The sequence below is a fragment of the Stegodyphus dumicola genome, chromosome 1, assembly GCF_044657685.1.
Source record: "Stegodyphus dumicola isolate Sdum_Otavi_A_Nest chromosome 1, ASM4465768v1".
In the NCBI taxonomy this organism is placed as follows: domain Eukaryota; kingdom Metazoa; phylum Arthropoda; class Arachnida; order Araneae; family Eresidae; genus Stegodyphus; species Stegodyphus dumicola.
In genome coordinates this window covers 134,802,551-134,824,884 of record NC_140768.1, presented here as the reverse complement: position 1 = coordinate 134,824,884, position 22,334 = coordinate 134,802,551, and the positions used below count along the sequence as shown (strand labels likewise).

At 31.5% G+C, this 22,334-nt stretch overlaps 1 protein-coding gene across 4 annotated transcripts in view; it reads left to right on the top strand.

Annotated features, from left to right (window-relative positions):
• Positions 1 to 22,334, top strand: part of LOC118193761 (uncharacterized) — a 108,247-nt gene that overhangs the window by 27,609 nt on the left and 58,304 nt on the right. For all 4 annotated transcript variants that reach the window (XR_015042224.1, XR_015042221.1, XM_085820986.1 and 1 more), the window contains exon 8: positions 782 to 880. Coding sequence is in view for 2 of the 4 variants with exons in the window: in XM_085820986.1 (XP_085677112.1) it covers positions 782 to 880 (99 nt within the window). In the remaining 2 variants the exon portion in view is untranslated. The remainder of the gene's footprint in view (positions 1 to 781; positions 881 to 22,334) is intronic.

Sequence of the window (22,334 nt, the reverse complement as noted above, 5' to 3'; positions counted from 1 at the left end):
AACATTATTTAGCATTTCAAACTTTGTAACTAAATAGTTGACATATTATTGCTGTTCTATCCTGATAACAAATGAGAAATCTTAAGAAAAAATGTATATCATAAATGTAGTGTTCAAGTATAGTCAACAAATTATTCAAGAATAGATTTCCTTGTATTCTAGTAAATCAACCTTTTCTTTATTTTTTAAAGCATTTTAATGTTCATGATTAATATCTTAACCATTGTTTAAAAAGTTCTGTTATGCATGTAAGAGGTGCATTGTGTTTATTGATTTGAAATTTTTACTCCCATGTTGAATGTTTGCACTTTCATGTGGTGATTTTTTTTTTCAGAAAAATACCTTAAAATTACCTATTTAAATTAATGTCTTATCTATTATGTAGCTGTAGTTATATAATTTATTTATTTATGCATATTTACTAGAGTCATACTGTGATTTACTGTTAACTGATGATAACTCTTCTTTGTGATGAAAACCGAAAAGTCTTAATTTCTTTTTGATAATTAACATAATCGTGTAATAATTCTACTTGAGATATTGTAATAGTAATAGTATTGGTCAAAACAGTCTGAAATATAGCCTCTGAAATGTATGCCATATTTAAGGAAACTGTAGGCAAACAGTGCTATAGATGCAGTTTTAAGTTGGTCAGAATAGAGCTATTGACAGTTGAAAGAAAAATTGAATGGTGACCAGACATTTATATTTCTCATAGCATTTGCGTAGTTTTCATATATATGTTTTTTGATTTTTTTTTTTAATTCTATAATTTTTCTAGGGCTCATCAACAGAAAAAAATATTTCAAGTTCTGGATCATCACAAGCATCAGACTTACGTGATAGCATAACATTTTATCTTAATAAGTGGATAACAGATGTAAGACAAATATTATGATATATATTTGTTATACGATAATTTTTGCTAGTTATATGTTGCTATACTATCAATAAATTTTTATCATATTTATTCTAATTAATGTAATAGTTTCACAGTTAGCATGAATTCTAAAGCTATTTTAGCAGAGGAAAATAGGATATTGCAGTGAACTAAGGTTCACTGATATCTCTTTAAATAATGACTCCAAATAAACAGGAAGTTACTAGCAAGTTATTATTAAAAACTTAGCAACATGCAGCACAATAAATAACTACAGATGGCTCAAGGAGAATGTGGATGTGAACACTTCCTCTTTAGTGCATGAGAAATATTGTCAGTTGCCAAAATCGTTTACAAATTAAACTCCAAATCACAGTTCAACTAACGTTAAACCTTACAGCTGCATAACAGCCAACAGCAAATTGTCCAGATTTTTGGATTCTTACACTACCCGAAATTGAAAATGCCATACCAAAAAGAAATTCATGAAACTGGCAAACAGAAAGATACAGCAGCAAACAATAAGTGATCTCTATTTCGAAATGATATGCATAATACAGAGCGAGAACAGCTTTGGCTCCGTAGGTTTAGGACCAACTTGGGCAGTGATACACATCTAGGTATATTTCACATCATTCGCATAACTTAGTAATGTGCGTCTACCGTGAAATTTGTATAATTTTTGGGCAACTCCTTGGTGTTGCATTTTCTATGCCAGGTAGCGTATTTATATAATGTAATGTGTGCAAAACTGGTGTAGTACGTGCTTTGGAAAGAATTCCTCACCAAAGAGTGTATTTGCTGTTACTTCATTCTAAAGCTATTTTTACAGTTTAAATGTTGCCACACTCAGAACTGAATGATCAACCATTTCATATGAGGAACAAACATACACTAAAATATATGGAAACAAATATAAAATAATCTTTAAAAGCAACAAATAAATCATTGCATGATATTACAACAAATGCAATAATTCATGACTTCATGGGATATTCTAATTGAGAGACGAAATATGTTTCAAAATGGCTATTTTATCAGTAAAATTGCAATATTTAACTAAAGAGGCCTGATACTAAAGTTCTTATAGCATTGCCATGTAATGGAGGATTTCTGAATTTCCAGAATTGCAATCTCTTGCAAATCATTGAAGCTGTTTTACATTTTTGAAGAATAGTTAAACATAAAATATAAGCATTTATATATATATAAAAGCAATGTATGATTTTTATTAAATTACCGTAATACTTAATCCAAAGTAAAATTTTAATATAGGGAAATTGGAAAAAAAATCTGCCTTTAAATTTAAGTGTGGTAAGATTTTAAAACTGGAAAAATATTAATAACATGAAAATGATTTAATAGGTATTGAAAATTTAGAAACATTTTATTAACTTAAATAAGTTTTAATATAAATGTAATAAGATACCTAATTTGTGGAGAATCTTTTCCAGAAATTCTATCACTTTTAATATCTTTATTTTTAGGACTTGAATTTTCGTCTTCACAGTTGCACCAGAGTGCATGATGTTCGGTACCTTTTAAATTGATAATAATGCAACATTTAAAAAAAAAAAAAAAGCCTGTCATGAGAAATGGGAAATTGGCAGAAATAAGATTTTAAAATATTCACTTTGCATTTAGGCTGCACTCTTATTTTGCAACTTAAAAATGTAAATAAAAATGTGTGCTCAAGCTAATATGATATTACTTTGTGTATAGTAATAAATATTTATATGTTAATTACATTTCTGTTGTTTTATTTATTTATTATTTTGTGCATTATAAATTCTTTTAAATGTGATATTATGCTGTTTTATTTACTAAATATGGCTTTCCAGCATAAGTTTTTTCCTTTCCTTGAACTAGATATTATTTATACAGTTGTATATCATACATACAGCTGCATATATTTGTTTCAGCTATGTAAGAAGCTTGAAGTACTAAATTAAAAATATATAGACCTTTTTTGAATTTAATGGCAATCTAAAGTGGACATTGGCCTCGTTTAAAAGTGTTTAATACCCCTTTCTCATGTCGATTTTTAATAACAGATGGCGCTACGAACATTGAGCGATAAAGACTCAAATCTGTAAGACTACCTACAGCCTGGTTACTATGGCAACAAAGCTTCCCTTCTACTGTACTCATTTGGCAGGAAAGTGAGTAAGCCATAAAACACTTCCCCTCAGTTGAACAAAAGACCTGCTGTCATTTCTTCCGTCTGTGACTCAGACTGCAGGGTATGTTTTGAACAGGAATAGAACTTTTCCACTTTTGTGTTGAATGAAAGATATCTGTGAGATACGTGCAGCAGTCGCTATTTCTTTTCGCAAAATTTGTTCATCACGCTTTTCAATGTTGCGTAATGTTTCATAATTTGCCGTTATTCTGCGGAAGAAAACAGTTTTTAAAAATACTAGATTTTTAAGCATTTCGGTAATTTCATCGCGACATAAAAATTATATATAAATGATTTTATACTTGATGATGTGTGTATACATATATAGCATGCACATAATATTCCATTTACTCATCCATCCATAATATTTCATAAATTACCATCCATAATATTCCATAAATATGTGTTAGCACTTTCCAGAGCTTTATATATATTTTTTACTTGTATTATAAAATCGTATAACACTCCTAACTATTATTTTTTTACTTCAAAAGTGGATAAATCATTATGAAATTTTTGTAGTACATGGAGAAATGGTCTATGTATCCATACACATAAACGTAGTAAAAGATACTATTCTTGATTGAATATCTTTGGCAGCAATATCAAGATGCAACGAAAATTCGAAATCAATTAATAACATTCATTTTATTACAAAAACACTAGCAGGATGTATTAGTTGCACAAAAAACTTAGTGTGGAAATAATTTGCTGCACATTATCTGAGATCCGCTTTGAATAAAAACTACATAAAGTTTTATAATGAACAATCAGTTTCAAGATTCACTGAAATGCATAAAATCAAATTGCGTTTCTATGTTTCAGGTTTATAAAATACAGCTGATAATTGAAGGGGTAATGTACAAGTTGATAATACATGATAAGGGGGAAGAAATTCCTAAATTACAAAAATTGAATATTATATTTTAGTAAAGTAAAATTATACATATTATAGATACATCCTAAAAAACGATAATATTTATATATATATATTGTATATCGTATATATATATATATTATATATTTATATGTATATGTACTATTTTCCGGATGCAACTGTAATTACGTACTGAGCTGGTTTATCATCTTCCTGTAGCGATGCATTTGGATTTGCTGTGTATGAATTTGTTTCATTGAACAGGAACAAATAGGAAACAGAATATTGAAAATTGAATTTGTTTTGAGCATTAGTAATTTATATATGTTAGATTGACTAAAAAGAGTATATTCATGCATAACGTATAAATAAGCAAAGTGAATACTTTTTGGCAATCACCTTTCTAGGATGATCATTTTTGAAAATAACCAATACTGTTGATAACATAAACACCGGTACGATCTATCTGCCTAAGGGAAAGGATGCCTTCATGGAAGACTTTCTAAGGGGAATTGACTCCTATACACGTTACACAGGGTAAAACCACGAAAGCGCAGCCAGTCGGACCGAGCTACTGGTGTTCAGCTACTTTACTGCTTCGTGCCTCATTTCAAAGCAGATTCGCTATATATGAAACAGAGCAATGTGCTGTTACCGTATTTAGCAGCCTGCCTTTTTCCTTGACCTACCATAAAAAAATAAAATAGCAAAATTATAACAGCGTTTCTAAAAAGATGCTTTGCTATATTCTCATTAAATCTTTATCATTCTGCGCTACTAAAAACGAAGTACGATTATTTCAAATTCAAAATTTTCTAACATTACTTTACAGAAAGTGATATCATGTCTTCTAAAAATGAAATCCCACATCTGTTTCTATCCAAGCGCTTACTTTCTAGACAAAGTAATTTCAGTGTAACTTACGTTCAGTTTTATCTAACTTTGAATGAGAAAAAAAAAAAAAAAACTATGTACATAACAGGCAAAGATATTAACAGCACATAAATTTACTCAATTATATTGGATTCCCAGAGGAGAAAAAAATAATCCGATGAGATAATTCTCTGAAAATTCATAAACGCTAAATTAAGGATAAATTTTATAAAATGTTTACTAATAAATACAAATATTTTAAATAATAAATTTTTCCATCTACATATACCACGTTTATCGGAGTGTCGCATTTGACTTTACACTCCGAAATTTCCTTGTTGTAGATTGGATGATTACCAATATGCTTACAATCCTACTAGTAACCAGGGCCACTATTAGGGATTTTTGCTACTCACTACATTATCTGTGGCTCCTACCCACATGCCACCAGTGGCCGAGTGGTTAAGACTACTGAATACTGGAAGTTCGAATTGGTTTGGGTTCGATGCCAGACGAATCAGCTGGTTGCATTGTTTGTTTTCACCGTGTGTAACATGAATACAAGCCAGTTCCCTTCAGCAATTAGGCCCTCCCGCGGTAGAGGAATTAAATCGCTGAACACTGGTAGTTCCGACTTGGATTCGAATCAAGGCTAACGGGCCGGCTGCATGAACGTTTTCATAATTTTCTCCATGCGTAACGTGTATGGGGAGCCAATTTCTCTAAGAAAGTTCAACATGAAGGCATCCTACTGTGCTTTGCCATAATAACCTAATCTAAGCCTTCAGAAAATTCCTCCACGAAGGCCTGCCATCTTAAGAAGGTAACCCTCGTGGCTTTGCTGCATTCAAAGAGCCTAACACAATTCTAACAATCAGTTCTTCCCTAAATTCTAGCAAGCGAGCCGCCGAACACTGGTAGTTCATCCGGAGTTCAAGCCTCGATGAATGAGTTGGATGCATGACCGATTTTGGTGTTTTCCAAATTCACCTGCTTTGGCGTAATCAAACTCTATAATTCTAAACAAACTGGCATTCGGTTTGGCTCCAACGGCTCTAGCACCACGTTCCAAATTATAATTACAGTTCAACAAATAAATGTCTGACGTATACATTCGAATAATCTAAGTAAAAAAACAAAAAGGGCTTTTTAATTTCTTCTACAAGCTAGCTTGCATGCACATAAAGCGAATAAAGAAAAATTTATGGAGTGCAATAGGCTTCTAATCCATAACATATTTAGTTAGTGATCGCCATCATTGGGAGCTATAAATATGCTATATTGACGGGAAGGAGAAAATTTTACTTCCTGAGTGAGCTAATTCAGAACTAGTGTTATTTCATCTGTCATCTCAAATTTAGGATGCCAAGTTACGTGACTAACAAAAACCTAGTATTTATATGAAGCTTGATAAAAATCAAAGTTTTGAAGACGGTATATGTGATCACATTCGGTTGATTACCATTATGATCAGCAAATAACGACAGCAATTTACTGATGTCTTTCTTATCTTTATATTCAGATGTAGTTTTCAGAGCAACTAGAGAAAATTTATTAATTATTTTTATTATTTTTGTTACTTTATACGTACGAAAACTCATACTTGTAGGAAGAGAGATCTAAATATCATATTCGAACAAATAAAAATAAATCGTGACGTGAAGACCCTAGAGATACGGCTTCTGATTGCTTTTCAAATTTTTACCATATTAGTAACGATATAATCGAATAATATTTCAAAGATTATTGTTTACCGATTTTAGGTAACAACTAGAAAACATTTTTTCGAGCTTATTCTCAAACAAGTTTGCTATTGGTAATGAATACTGCTGTATCATGAATCAGGTACGGCGCTATGCATTTTGCTGACTTTGTACGCAATAAATTCTGTTGTCAAGTGCCCTTCCCCCAAAATTCTAAAATTTTATTGCTTGATGCTTCACTGAATTTTACAATTTTGCTGTACTTAAATTCTGCCGTACCGGCAGTGATCATGATTTCAAATCCCCCCTCCCCGAGATTTACTGTGTTATCTGAAAAACAGCTCACAAGTTGCTAAGAATAGCTATAAAACTGGTTCCACAGCTTTTAGCAACGGCCTCCCGTTGTGCGTTTGGAAACTCAGCTTTTGAAAGAAAAGGAAGGGGAATAATTTCTCCCTGACTACAGTATAGATCAGGTCCGTGACTTTGAGCTACTGCAAAATGTTCTGAAGTACACTTTTTTCTGTTTCGGCAACATTCATCTTGAGAATTCAACACCTGTTCATTAGCCCTTAGTAATTGACAGAAATGCTTTTAGAAAGTAGTGGGTTCATTGATACCAACCGTTGGTATCAATGAACCCACTACTTTCTAAAAGCATTTAAAAAATGGTTGGTATCAATGAACTGGAGATACGTTAGTTTCAGTTGTTGGGTTCAAATGAACCTTTCAAATACTAAAAAAGTCCTTTTGCATAATCGAAAGGATTTCATCTGAGAATAATTTTTCTACTTAAAAATGAGTTTTGCAGTACTTTTTAAATACTACTTGTATTTTTATTTTCAAAAATTTTCATAAATATTGTAATTAATTATTTCCAATTTTAATAACTCGCAGAAAAAACACAATTTTCAAGAAATTTTTTTATTATGGTTATTCAAACTTATACTAATACACAGCATCTTTTATATTCCTTATACATTTGACACTGCATGCTTCAACCTGCATGTAAGTTTCTCTTCCTTAGTAACTCCTTACCCAGAGACGTCTCAATGAAAGCCAAATCATGCACAAAATTTACACCTGAAAAAAAAAATATATATATATATGATAAAATATTTTTAACACCATATATTTGACAACAGAGTACATCACATACCCCCCCCAAAAAAAAAGAAAGAAATTGCAAAAAATACAAATTTCTAACAGAAAAATGCATTTTCAAACAGCTGAAATTGTTTCACAAATTAATAATGCAGATAGCAAATGTAACATATGGCACTATTGCCACTCAGTGCAATCTCTGCATATCCTAAATTCTGCTGGCTGATGTCTTCGTAAGTTCTGAACATTTTTTTGCCTCTAAATTCTGCTGCTCAGTGCCCTCTGCTAAATTATAAAATTCTGCTATGTACTATTCTCTAAATTCTAAAAATTTTGACTACCACTGGTTGCACAGGCCCTGATCAAAGCAAAGAGGCAAGATGCTACCTGCTATTGATAAACTGCCTTATAAATACCACAGATCTAAATAAATGTCAGTTTTAAATAAATTAACAATAATAATACACTGGATTATCTGTATATTACTACAAGAAGATGAGTCATCTTCACAACTGCTGCTTCCATGCTCGCAGTGTCATTTGCTCGTGCAATATTAGTCAGTACTTTGTGTGCCGGAGGTTTCACATGAAGAGCCTCTACACCTGAGTATAAAATGTTCGTGTTCCAGTAAACACTGAATTCAGAGGGGTAAGAATAACTCTTTCATGGTGGATACCTCAGTTACCAAATGGCTTTCTAAGGCTCTATTCAAGCCGTTGTATAAATGTCATAATTCCCAACTAACAACGCTTCGTAGTAAGACCTTGCTATGTCACAAAAACTAGTTTGGGCATTAAGCTTGAAGTTTTCAACTTTGTGTCGACTTTATATAGGAGTCGGCCAATCAGAGCATATACATGAAACCTATTGAGAGAGAAAGCTGTAGACACATACATGCATGCACAAATTTAGCTTCTCTAATTGGCTATGGCTTAGACCCTCTCTCGCAGGTGTGAATGGAACTCCCACATTTTATGCCTTATGATTATGTGTCTATGACATTTATACCATCATCTGAACAGAGCCTTAGGATGGCATACTAAGAAGATGCAATGTCTTGTGGGGATAAGCAATTTATACTCCTAAGCCTAAAAATAAACTTGGAAAAAAAGATCACATGACTTAAATTTATTTTCTAATTGCTCTAACTTGAGGCACATTACGAGAGGAAAGCAAAGGTAGTAATCAGAATTATTTAAAAAATTTTATCCTTATATTTTTCTTAAAAATTCTGTAAAATGATAAAATTTTTGGCTTTCCTCAAATAAATATATATGGAAAAAATAATAGCCACATAATCACAGATTTAATTTTGTTATATTTTATTAACAAAATTTAAATTATTAAAAATCTCTTTCGTGAAGGGAAAATAAACATCATGAAAACAATGAAAAAGAAGCAATATTTAAAAAAGATAGTAGGCTTATTGATGAGGCTCCCATCAAAAGAATCGAACCCCAAAATATTTTCATTTGCTTCAGTGTCCCGTCTGAAAATTTCACTGATTGCAATGAATATATTTTTTAAAAAATCTTTTATTTTCAAGTTCTTTCATGCAAAACGTCCAAATTTGGTACAAATCAAATTCATCCCCCCTCTTTTTGATAGCTACAATATTATACTTAACAGTTTTAATAGCTATCAGTATGTAAACAACATAATGTAACACCATAAAAGAAAAACATAAATGATGACATTTTAATTTTGGCATAGAGAAATACATATTTACCTCAAAAGAGAGCTTGTATTTCTACCTTCTACGTCAGAGTCAATAACTGAAATGTCCAGATCAGAACTGAGAAGAAAAGAACCATAATTAGTTTAATTAAGATACAATAACACGCCGACCAAGTATTAATTTAGAAGTCAAGCAACAAAAATCAGCATCATATTTTGAAATATAACGCTGATTTTGGTTGCTTGACTTCTAAATTAATACATAATTAATTAACCATAATTAAGTAACTATAAGAGTTTCAATATCATGCACAGCTAATATCTATTTTAGAAATAAACCAACTTACCTCAAGAAAGCATGGTTTGTCTTAGGAACATTAGCTGTAACTTCTGGCTTAGAAAAGTCAAATTTTTCACTTCCAGACCTAAGAATGAAAGAAATAAACTGCTATAACATAATTAAAAAACATGAATAAATAAATAACACATAACAAATTTAAGCATTAAGCTATGTATGACTACCACCCATCTCAGACAGTGCGACAGATATTGCTGTATACTGTTTCACCATACCTTGTGTAGCTATTATATCATGCTGTATAACCACAGTTTAGAAAAATTACAAAATGTGTTATTTATATCTATCTAAAATGGTACATTACTACATGATTTGTAAGAATAAATTAGAGAGCTCTGTGAATGAAATTCCTTCCAATTATAAAATGTAGGAATAAAGAAAATGCAGGAATTGCAAATGCAGAAATGAAAAAGGGGTTATATTTTTTTCCACAGAATCCAGATGACATATTTTTCAACATTTTAGAAATTTCAGTATTAATTTTAGGGGCCTAAAATATTAGGCCCCTAAAAGCAGAATATAGTTTTTAAATGTTCAGACAATCTTCCTATGAGAAGAATTCCTTTGAGAAGTACACTCTGAACCAAAATTAAAAAACATGTACAAGAACAGAGCTGAGGACTTCTGTTTGCAGAAAGTCTGTCACATAACATATGAAAAGTTTCTTATTGGTAGAATTTTGATCAGACAGATATTTTATTGTTATACAGAGAAAGCATTCACTCCCTTTCTACTAGAGATAATTCAATTTGGACAATGGCAAAAAGGCTAAGCAAGCCTGAGCATATTGGTCTCATTCTTGGCACTAGTATGGTTTACGCTCAAAATACACGGCAGATATTTTCTAATTACCTGCATCCCAATATCATCAATTCAATTCAGCTTTTGGTGGAATTTACCATTTGTGACATATTTTTCAAAAACTACACTTCACAACATGCATGCATGACAAATACACAGAACCATAAATAAACAAGCAATAATATATATCTATACATAAATTTTACTAAATGATCATAAAATGTTCCAACGCTAAAAGAAAGTTTTAACATCCAAGTAAATGACATAATTAAAAAAGGCAAGTTGAACAGCGAGCACATGAATCAAATGTGCATACACCTGTAAAAATATACCATAGGTAACTGACAAAGCATTTTGTAGCAAACATATGACTATAAAATTTCCAATAATACCATGTAATGATGGTGAATTCAATTTAGATCGCAAGAACATGCTCATACTTTTGAAAAGATTCAATTATTTCAGAAATTCCTTGTGAATTGGAATTTACCCTTTCAATATATCCCAACAATTTAGTGTGAATGGAGGAATAAATTGTTATAAAAGAATTGAACAATTATTAGCATCCCCTCATACACACACACACAAACACATACAAAAAAACAAAAAAAAAAAAAAAAAAAAAAACCTTTGTAAAAAAAATCATCCAGGCAATAATTCTCCTTTGACATAGATGCAGTTGTATCAATAATTTCTGACCTTCAATTAAAAAAATACGCATATTTTACTTCGGAATTAACTTACTAAGAAATCATAAACGCGAGGTAGTCGATATAAAGAATAAATTATTTTTCACCTTTCGAAAACATCCACTTGTTCGGAATCTTCCACATCTCGGGAATTTAATTTCATATTTTTTTCTTGAGCTCGACGTTTTCGCTGAATTCTGGATCTTTTATTAAAACCAGGTTGTTTTTTCTGTCGTCCTTGATATTTTCACATATTTTTTTGCTAACTGACCACAGTACAAATAAATGTAAACAAAAGGAGTGCGGAATAGCAATGCAATAGGGTTGCCATAAACGTCATTCCACTGACAGCTGACACTGTTTAGTGAAAACTGTGTATAAAGGAATATATGAAACGCTTCTAAATATTATTTAAAAAAAAATATGATTTATAACTGATATCAAAATCAATTACTTCGTGAATTTCTGCAGAAGTAAGATTACAAAGCTAAATTTTAACTCATAGCGCCATCTATTGATGGCTTTCCAAACTACACCTTAAAATTACAAATTTCAAACTAATTTTTTTAAAATATAATATTTAAGTAAATTTCATTTCAAACCTGATTCTAACATTGTGATTCGAAAACTGACCTATTGCTTTATATTTCTGCCAAATTTCATGCAACATAGTTTCTTAATTAGCGATTCTGCGTGTAAACAAATTTTTAGTATTGTAATGCTGCTGTAATAGACCACCTTAAAGTTAAGCTATTTTCATAATGTAATTTCTTCCCCCTTTTTTTTCCCCCTCCATTGATGAGAGAAGGTTAACTGAATAACTGCTCTTTTTATATTTTTATTAATAATTTTTCTGCTTTTGCTATTGATTACCATTAGTTTACATGATTCATACATTTCTTAGTCAGCATTCAAAACTATTTGTTAAAATTAAAGTCTTATAAAAAATCCAAGTCAAGGGAGAAATAATACTTTTAAATTATATAATTAAAGAAACACATATTTCATTTGTTTAGACATAAAAACTATTGAAATTGATAGAAATACTAAGCCAAATGAAGTCGATGTGCAGGTTTACTCTATTGTCTTTGAAAATTTTAACTTTTTCCTCCTTCAGCTGTTATGAAATAGTTCTGTTTGTTACTAATTATGGAAGGCAGTAGCTTGTACTGTTTCTAATGCTCTGTGAACCATTCTGTAACAGTCTGGGGAGTATGACATGAATCATTGTTTATACTGGTAGAATGCATCTGCTATACAGAACAAAGTAGCTTGTACTTAATTAGAGGCAGTGTTCATATAATTAAGCTATACTTAATTATCAGGTGATTCATCTCAGAATTATTGCCCAAAAATCTCTGGAATGACCATTGTCCTGTATGTCTGAACACCCGTGTTGAGTGAAAGAAAAGAGCAGTTGTCTTTTAAATATTTATTTTAAAAACTTAATAGGAATTTCTTGATTACTAATAAATAAAATAATCAAACCATTACAGCCATAATACAAACAATGGCCGCTGGATGCAGCCACAACGCTGGTTGCGTCTTCTTCCAAGTCTTTCACTGCATAAAAAACCCACACAAAAGGCCCTCTCTTTTGTTTTGTTAAATGTCTTGTCAGAAATACCTGGAATGGGGTAATTACTAAGTCCTGTATGTCCGGAAACCGCAGCAGGGGATTTTTGCAACACCTTTCTTTAAAGTTCTGACTGACAATTAATCTCTGGACAAAACAGGAAGTTCTTCTCATTAACCAAATGTTCGACAGAGGTGTGCATATCATCAAACTCTATTCAGCTTCCTGTTTCGGTCCCAAAAGTACAAAGATTTCATTTAATATTGTACAAGTGCCTCCTTTTTAGTGTACTCAGTGGTCCAGTTTTTATTCTCTTGTGCCACTGCATACATTATTGATAATCTTTTGACTAATCTCATTTGTCTGATCTAATCAGAACGAGCCCATATATTTTATGTTGGCAAGGAGTGCAAGATTGTGTGTGCCATTGGTATGAGCCTTGAGCACCATATAGGTGACAGTACAACTTTGCCCAGTTCTGCTTTTGAACTAGAGCTCCTGGGAGATGGTCCTACCTTCCTTACCACCAAGCCACTTGAAAGGTCTTTTGTGTAGCTGTTTATTTTGAGTGCCAGTCTAGCTGTTTTTTGTTATTTGAGTCTAGCTGTTTATTTTGACTGTAATCAGCATCACTAACTTCAGTTCCTTTGGACAGCATTATGTATTTTTGTGCCATATACTGTTGTTTTATGGAAGACATGACAGCCTCTGACATTAGTGAGTTTCGACTTTCTCACCCTCGACTTCAACAAACCGTTTGCTTAACTTGCTTACGCATATATTTCATCATTCAGCTGAGCTATTAACTATTGTTATTCTCTTTAGATACCATTGCACCATACAATTGCCTATGTACAACAGTCTCTCTTTAGTTGTGTTTCATTTGTTATTTATATTTTGGCTGATAGAATATATTATTATAGATTGCGTATTAAATAATAGTTTCTTGCAGTATTTATTTCTTTATTGTAAACTTTTGCTTTGAACTATTTGACTGGTGTGTAGAATATATTTCATTTGATTGCACTAAGAGTTTGCTAAATGTATATTAATAAATTTATGTACTTTCCTTTTTGATAATGCTTTTGTATTTTTCAAATATTAGATAACTTTTAAAATATTAGAGATATAGATGTTTCTTATATTTCTTTCCCCCCTTTTTTTAAGTTGCTTTCTATTTTTGGAGCTTTAGGATTGTAGTTTTTGTCAAATCAAGTATGTATGCCCTTAAAGTGCTGCATTTATTGCTTCATATTATGGGTATACATATATTTTTTATTGCTTTTTATACAGATTAAAAATGTTTTATTTGTGTCAGGTTGTAATGAAAGTTTTCCACCAAAAAATATTCTTAATGAAGTTTGATGTGTTGACATATTTTTCATTGCTTGTTATACAGATTAAAAATGTTTTATTTGTGTCAGGTTGTAATGAAATTTTTCCATCAAAAAATATCTTAATGGAGTTTGGTGTGGGGACATATTTTTCATTGCTTGTTATACAGATTAATTGCTTGTTATACAGATTAAAAATGTTTTATTTGTGTCAGGTTGTAATAAAAGTTTTCTGCCAAAAAATGTTCTTAATGAAGTTTGGTGTTGGGACATGAAAGCATTACCTTTACAGGGTTAAGTCCTTAAAAGTCCTTACATTTTTCTGAATCGATTTTTAGTCCTTAAAAGTCCTTAATTTTGGCCAAAATCGTCAGAAGGTCCTTAATTTTAATCATCTGAAATTTCGGTCTTGTTTTTACAACTGCTATTTTGAGTGTGAATTATCATTTTGGAGGAATATTTTTGGCGATTCATGGAAAAATATGATTATCTTTTGAATAAGTTCATGGGTTATAATTTCTAATATGAAGGGTGGGGTACTTGGAGTTTCTGAGCAAGAAATGAAACATAAGCATTTCAAAATTATTTCATTTTTTTCTAATGAAGAGTTCTTAAACAACTTTCCGCTTTTGTGGATGTGAACTCTTTTATAAAACGGCTCGAAATTTGGTGACTTATCAGTATTTCGGCAATTTTAATATCACTTTCTATAGAAAATTTTTAATTCGGAGATCTTGGAATTTTTCGTCGATTTTTTTTAAAACATTGTAATATTGATAAATTTAACTAAATTAATGGTAATGTATTGAAATTATATTTAGGAAATAACATTAAAATCAAACATTTATATTTTTTGCTGTCATATTATGAAGAAACATTACTTTCTGTTTTGACGACTTATTATACAGTGTTTTGAACATAAAAAATAAACAAGATAATAAATGTTATAAAGCACAGTTTACAAAATAATTCATAGCAAAAGCAAAATAGCTATGTAATTAATTAAAAATTTCTTTCTTTCAATTTTTTCATGGTAAAAAGTTTCCCATGTAATTGTTTCAGAATATTCAGAATTATTAGAATATGCATCAGTTTTCTCTATAAAATTAATTTCACACTTTTTTCCACTGATTTTTTTTCAAACTATTTCTGGCCTTTTTTCTATTACAGAATTGGTAGGGCTAATTTTTCTTTAGGATTTTAGACACTGCAACTTGGAAAGTTTAGAAGGATTTGAAGGCAAGATTTACAGACCCACAATTCTAGAAGGCTCCATTAAAATGTGACAAAATAAAAATATCTTCATTGTATTGACACATAATGGATGTATTTTACAGAAATTTTATGATGAATTTCATACATTGTGAAGAATTTTTGGAAGGACACTGTATTTCTGATGCTAGAAGTCTTTTTCTTAACCTGTTTATCTTCTCTTTATTTTCTCAACTTTTCACTAGACACAAGCATTGAGAATACCAAAAATGTTTTTAATCTTTTCACCTGGACAGTCATTTATAAAAAAAAGACATTAAAGAAATTGAAAACTGACAATTTAAAAGATTCACCTTAACGCAGCGCTGGCGCAAGGTTATCCGGCGCCTGCCTGCAAAATAGCTGAAGTCGCCCCCCCCTTTTTCTAAATTTTTGTATAGGAGAAGGAAGTTTCGAAGAAAGCATTTGTTGATATTGATTTTAACAATTTATTGAGAATAATTTATTTTTCTACATTTCATATTTAAAAATTTTTCTATAATTTCTTTTGCATCTAGTTCTTCACAGATTTCATTTTCAATGGCAATCAAAGCTAAATTTATGAGTCTTTCCTGCGATATACTTGAACGTAAATATGTCTTGATCAATTTTAATTTGGAGAATGAGCTTTTGCTACTAGCAACGCTAACAGAAATGCTAAGTAGTAGTCTCAGTACGATCTTCAAGTTCGGGAAGCACAAATTATTTGACACAATTAAGTTCAAAATATCGAATGGATCATTCATACCGGCTGTAAAAATGTCTTTCGAAGCTACTATTTCATCATAGTGTTCTTCTGCATTAATATCTTTATTGTCACCACACTGTAACAATTTTTCTAATTTATCACATTTTATTTTCAGATATGCGTTATCAATTTCTGATAAATTACCCAGGAAACTAAAATTATCGCAGTGATTTTTTATTGCATCAAATCTTTCGTTTAATGATGTCCAAGCAGTATCCAAAATTCTAAAAAAGACATTTGCCCTAAACTTCTCTTCTGGAGATTGAGGGAATTTGTCAGCATGTTCGTAATCGAAGTGACATTTCTTTTTCCTTCTTCAACAGTTTTAAATTGTGGCTCGCCATCCACTTCTTCACGAAGTTCTTTGGCTTTCTCAAGAATACTTTTGTAATTGATATCACTTCAATATTCTTCAATGAATGTTTTTAAGTTACTTATTGCCTTTAAGGCTAGTGTAACACTGAAACCCTTTTCTGGCAATTATTTGCTGACAGGATTAATTCTGTTAAGCAAATCATGCCAAACTATCAAGGAACAAATAAATTTATAATCCTTGATTTTGGTACACAGAATTAGTGCTTCATGATGCACTTCGTTTGAAAAGCATTCATCTTCGAATATTTCAAAGAGAGCATCATGGATAGATTTCTCCTAGTTGATATCTTAAAGGTTGAATAGCTTCAATTTTGCTTTCCCATTGAGTGTTTGAGAGGGGTTTTAAGGTTAAACGGGAAATGTTTTTTAAAAGAACTGCCCATCGCTTAGGAGAAGAAGAAAATAAATTGTATAATTCTTGAATTGTCGAAAAAAAACTAACTGTATCTGCATTCACTTTTGCTGCATCGTTAATCATTAAATTTAAGCTATGAGCGGCACAAGGAACATAAAACGCACGAGGATTTATTTTTAAGATGTTATTTTGAAGACCCTTTTTCTTCCCTTTCATATTTGCGCCGTTGTCATACCCCTGGCCTCTTATATCATCAAGGGGAATGTTCCACATTTTCAACATTTCCATTACTGTCTCACATAGCCCGTTGCCTGTAGAATCATCAACTTTAATAAATCCTAAAAAATGTTCCTTTATTTCTTCCACTGTATCACTGCAGAGAACAAAACGTATGACGACACTCATCTGTTCAGTTTTGCTAATATCGGGAGTAAAATCTAAAATTATAAAATAATACTTTTATAAAATTATAAAATAATACTTAAAATAATAAAATAATACTTTCGAAGAGATAGTAAGATTTTCTCTCTTATACTACTACCAATAATTTGCAGCATTTCATTTTGACTATCTTTGCTTAGATAATGAACTTTGCTGTTGCTACCTCTAGGTTGTAATATGCTTTCTATGTGAAATTCCATTACAGGGTCGAATTTTGCAAACAATTCCACTAATTAAAAAAAAATTCCGTTGTCTTTTTGGTACAGCACATCAGATGAGCCTCAAAAGGCTAAATTCTGGCTGCCAAGAAATTTTGTGATCTCAATGAGTCTCCCTAAGACATTTGACCAATTTTTTTTTTTTTTTTTTTTTTTTTTTTTTTTTTTTTATCCCATACATCTCTTGTGTTTGGGAATCAATTGTTGTTTTATTTTTCAAATTTTTCTCAAGCTCTTTCCATTTTAAGAAATTTTTCATATGTGCTCTACTAATCTCATGCCTATGCAAGGCTTTAGATACATTTAGCCAATCGTTATAGCCTTTTACAAGGCTACTACTGTCAACCGATGCAAATATCTTGCAACAGAAGAAAAAAACAGAATTTATACTTATAGAATATAATAGCCATGTACGGGGAACTAATTCTCTGTTTTCCATTTTTCTGTTATAATATGTATCACTAAATTTACCTCCATTATTACTTTTCGGATACATTAAACCTTTCCTTTGAATAGGCCCCATTTCAGACAAAGTCATTCTCACTTTGTCGCTAAGAGTTGGCCACTTTGCAGGATCATCAAAATCCATATAAAGAAAGGAATTTTCATGTATGCCAGTCTCTTCCATCGAATTACCTGGATAATCTCTAACTTCCGATTTATTTAATTCCATGCTTGAATCATCTTTCCCTTCCTTTGGAGTTTCATCAGTCCTTTCAATAACTTCATCCAATGCAGCTGATGTTCTTTGGCTGGATGATGTCTGTTCTTTTGTAATTGATTCTGATGCTGATTCAGTGTGAGCATCATTTACGCCCGAAGAAGTCTTCATCTTCTTTATGAAATGAGTCATTGCGTCTGCCTGCTTCTGAAGAGCAGCATCTTTCTCAGCTTTGCGTTTACGATTCTGTGATTTCTTCTTTGTTTCCGTGTTATCAAGATTTCACACTGAAATTTAAAAATTCAATTCTAAATTTTAAATAGCTAATCTTTCTTTTAAAAATAAGCCATAACATCTGCTAAATATAGAATAAAGATGAAAAGTAAAAAAAATGAAGCTAATGAAAAAATAAACTTTATGATACCTTTTTCGAGCGGTTGGGAAGTATTAGCATCTTTCTAACAAACGATAAGGAAAGGTTTGACCGTGTGATGGGTCAAACTTAATGCTTGCCAAGGGCTCTGTGTAGAATGACCACCAAACCTCTCTCTCCAAAAACACTAGCTAAGTCTTACCTCAACCCAGTGTTTTTCAACCTTTCAGTACACGCGGCCCAATTTTCAGCCATAATTTTCATCCCCCCCCCACATATTATAAAGTGTATGCAATTATAATGAATTTTGAGTATTTTTGGCGCTAAATCTTAATTACTAATTGCTTACTACTTAATTAAAGTACAATCTTAATTTTAAACTTAAAAATTACCAAGAATACGTAAATTTATTCATATTTGGCAACGTCGATCCTCAGCATTGACAAAACAAGAATCTGTTGCACTTTTATTGCTGTTCTGTCCACCATCTCAGATACACTCGTGATTTCGCGAGAAGTTCTGACTTGTCTTGAACATTCTCGAGTATCTGCGTGAATGTCTGTATGTCTACATATCGCTGCGTGGCTAGATGGCGCTGCATGTTGCAAGGATTACCGTTTTCGGAGCCAAGATGCCGCCTCAAACATTCGCAAATGTCACAAAATGTTTCTCTATAGGGAGAAGGAGGAAATTTGATAGCACCAGTTTTAATTCCAGCCAGTCTCATTCGAGTCTATCTTTCTGTCGTTATCTATTCTACCGTGAATGTTTATGTTATATGTTTTCGTGTTAATTGCAATTCACCATATTAAAAATTCACGGTGGCAGATTTATGCAGAATTATGGATAGATTTTTAAGCTGGCGTAAGCGGGAATTAGACGATAGTCAAGCATCATTAAGTACACAGACAAACGTGGTTCCAAAAATAAAATCAAGAAAATATTTTCAAGAATTCTTAAATTTTGGATTTACCAGTACTAAAGTAAATGAAGAACAAAGACCATTATGTATCATTTGCTCAAAATCATTGGTAGCAGACAGCATGAAACCTAATAAACTTCAAAGATATTTGGAAACACTTCATAGTGAGTACGTCAACAAACCCAGAGAATTTTTCAAATTAAAATTAAAATCATATGAAAAGCAAAAAACATTCTTTTAAAAAAACTTTGTCTGAATGAAAAAGCATTAATTGCTTCTTACAAAGTTTCATATAAAATAGCCAGATGTAAAAATCCTCACACCATTGGTGAAAAGCGTATTTTGCCAGCAGCAATTAAGATTGTAGAAACTATGTTTGGAGATAATTTTGCAAACCAATTGCACTCCATATCTTTTTCAAATGATACTGTTGCTCGTCGAATTACTGATATAGCTGAAGATGTACAGTGTCAGCTTTTCTCGAAGTTGCGTGACAAATTATTTTCAATACATTTTGATGAGGCAACAGATAGTAATAAAGACGCTCATTTCATTGCCTATGTTTGATTTTGTGATGATATGTCAATAGTAGAAGAACTACTCATGATCTTGCTTTGTTTTTAGAGAATTTGTAATATATTTTTGGATATGCTTTAAGATTTACTGTATAACGTTTTTGCTTATAAAGCATCTTTAGGATCAGTCTTTTTTTTTTTTTTTTTCCAATATGTAGATTCAACTTAAGATCTAGTAACTAGGATAACATATTAATACGATTTAGGTATTTCACTTAATGTCCACTTGTGTATTTATTTTAAAAAGCATCTTAGGATCTCGGATTGAATATTGAAAAATCTTTAAGGGAATAAAGAAAAGAAATAGCCCCTTTTTCTTCAATATCATTGCACAGAAAAACATAATTATAAAGCAATATTTTATTATATTAGAATTAACGTGTTAATATTAATTTTGTTACGAAATACTATATAAGTTTTTTAATATTTCAGCAGTATAAATCAGTCTGCTTAATTTAAGCAATATAGACTAATCGGAGAGCCTAAGATACATTTTCTTCTTTTTATTACGAAATGAAAATCATCTTGTATTGAGCTCATTATACATGTTATATTTTCATTGATATTAACATACTGTATAATTTTTATAAATATTTTTCTGTGCATATGTTTCCGTTTAATTTTTCAAATTTTATTTCCGTATAAAAGTTCAGATACGTTTCAGTTTATTTAAATCTGCTTCGCTAAATTTATAATATACGCTCAAATCTTATTTTATCTTCTGTTTGATAAATCGGTAGAAAAGTATTTAAATATTACTATATAATATAGCAAGTTATTAATCCTAAAATTCAAAATATTAAGTTGTAAAAATTAATTTCACTTGACTTTTGTGTTTGAAATAAAAAATGACATAAATATGTGTCGATCGCCTTCGCTTGTGGCGTCACAAATCGATGGAGCAGGCCTGTAGATATCTAGTTGTCCTTGGGTGTAGCCCCAGAAGCCAACTTAATATTAAAAATCTAATAAAGATTCTCAACGTTTTATGAAAATAACTGAATATAAAACTTCAGTTCTTTACTTCGGGCATCTCAGCCGACGTGCCTAGGTAAGCTCATCAAGTGGCTTTTTATATGCCTTTTGTCTTTCTGTACAAAAGTGTGCGCAAACACACCAAGATGCTTAATTGGGGAGTCTAGTCATTAAATAAATTGTATAAATGTTGAGAATTTGGGCTTAGACTATAAACACCGGCAACCTTTCCCCCCCCCCCAGAAATAGAAAATAAACTCTCTATACCAGTGTCCAGATAGCGAAATATCCAGCTACCTGTCCAAAACTGAAATTACTGATATTACAACAGCACCCACATTACAATAACAATAGTTTACTAGTTTATAAAATAATATGATCGGTGATGAAAAATATAACAACCTGGCAACTAGGTACCTAATCGCCTTTTATAAATTGCCGTGCCGTACACTTAGTACACCAGTTTAGTGTGCTCCTGTCCGCCTTGAGTATTGCTGATTACTTGAACGATGAATATCTATTGTAGTGTTTAAGGCATCTTAGGTTAGGTTTCGCTTCTTATCTTGCTTACATTCTTCTGCATGCTTGGACAACTGAAAACTATACATCAGCATAAGTTTTTAATAACCATGGAATTTAATACTGTGCTATAACTACTATTTCTTTAATCTTAGGTAGATTAAAAATCAATAACCAGGATGAGTAAGAAGGAAACGAAAGGCACATGTAGTTAAATAGGATTGTAGGCAAATCTAATAAGAATACTACAATTAACTTATGTAGTAATTCTTAAATACTTTGTAAAGTTTTTTTGGGGGGAGGGGAAAAAAAACACTGGTCCGCGAAATTTTTTCGTAAGTTTTACCGGTCAGCGGACCAAAAAAGGTTGAGAAGCACTGCTCTATAGACTTTTGCGTTTTTGTCCATGCAAATCTTACCCTTCCCTCCAACTCCCGTGAAGAAAATGAAAAGTTGGTGCCTGTGTTCATTCTTACATATGGCAAAATGGGAAATTTTTCCTGATAGAATGGGCTAATCCGTTCCCCCCCCTTCCCTCCCTCACAGAAATTTTCAAGAAAAAAAGCCGTATTTCACTGTATACATTTTAAATAAAAATATAATAAAAAAGATAAAATAAGGATAAATAGAAATTATATTAAGTAAAATAAAATAAGAACGTACTTCATCAAAGGGACTTTTCTTTACCAATAGCAGTAAGGTTATTGTGCATCGAAAATTTTCTTCGCCAACCACTCAGTGACTCTAAATACGAAAATGGAATGTGTAGATGATACATAACACGTGGTTTTCTAGACACATGGAAAATGACCGTTATCTGGTACTAGATGCGCAGAAGGGTCATTGTGAGTAATGAACAACGTGTGC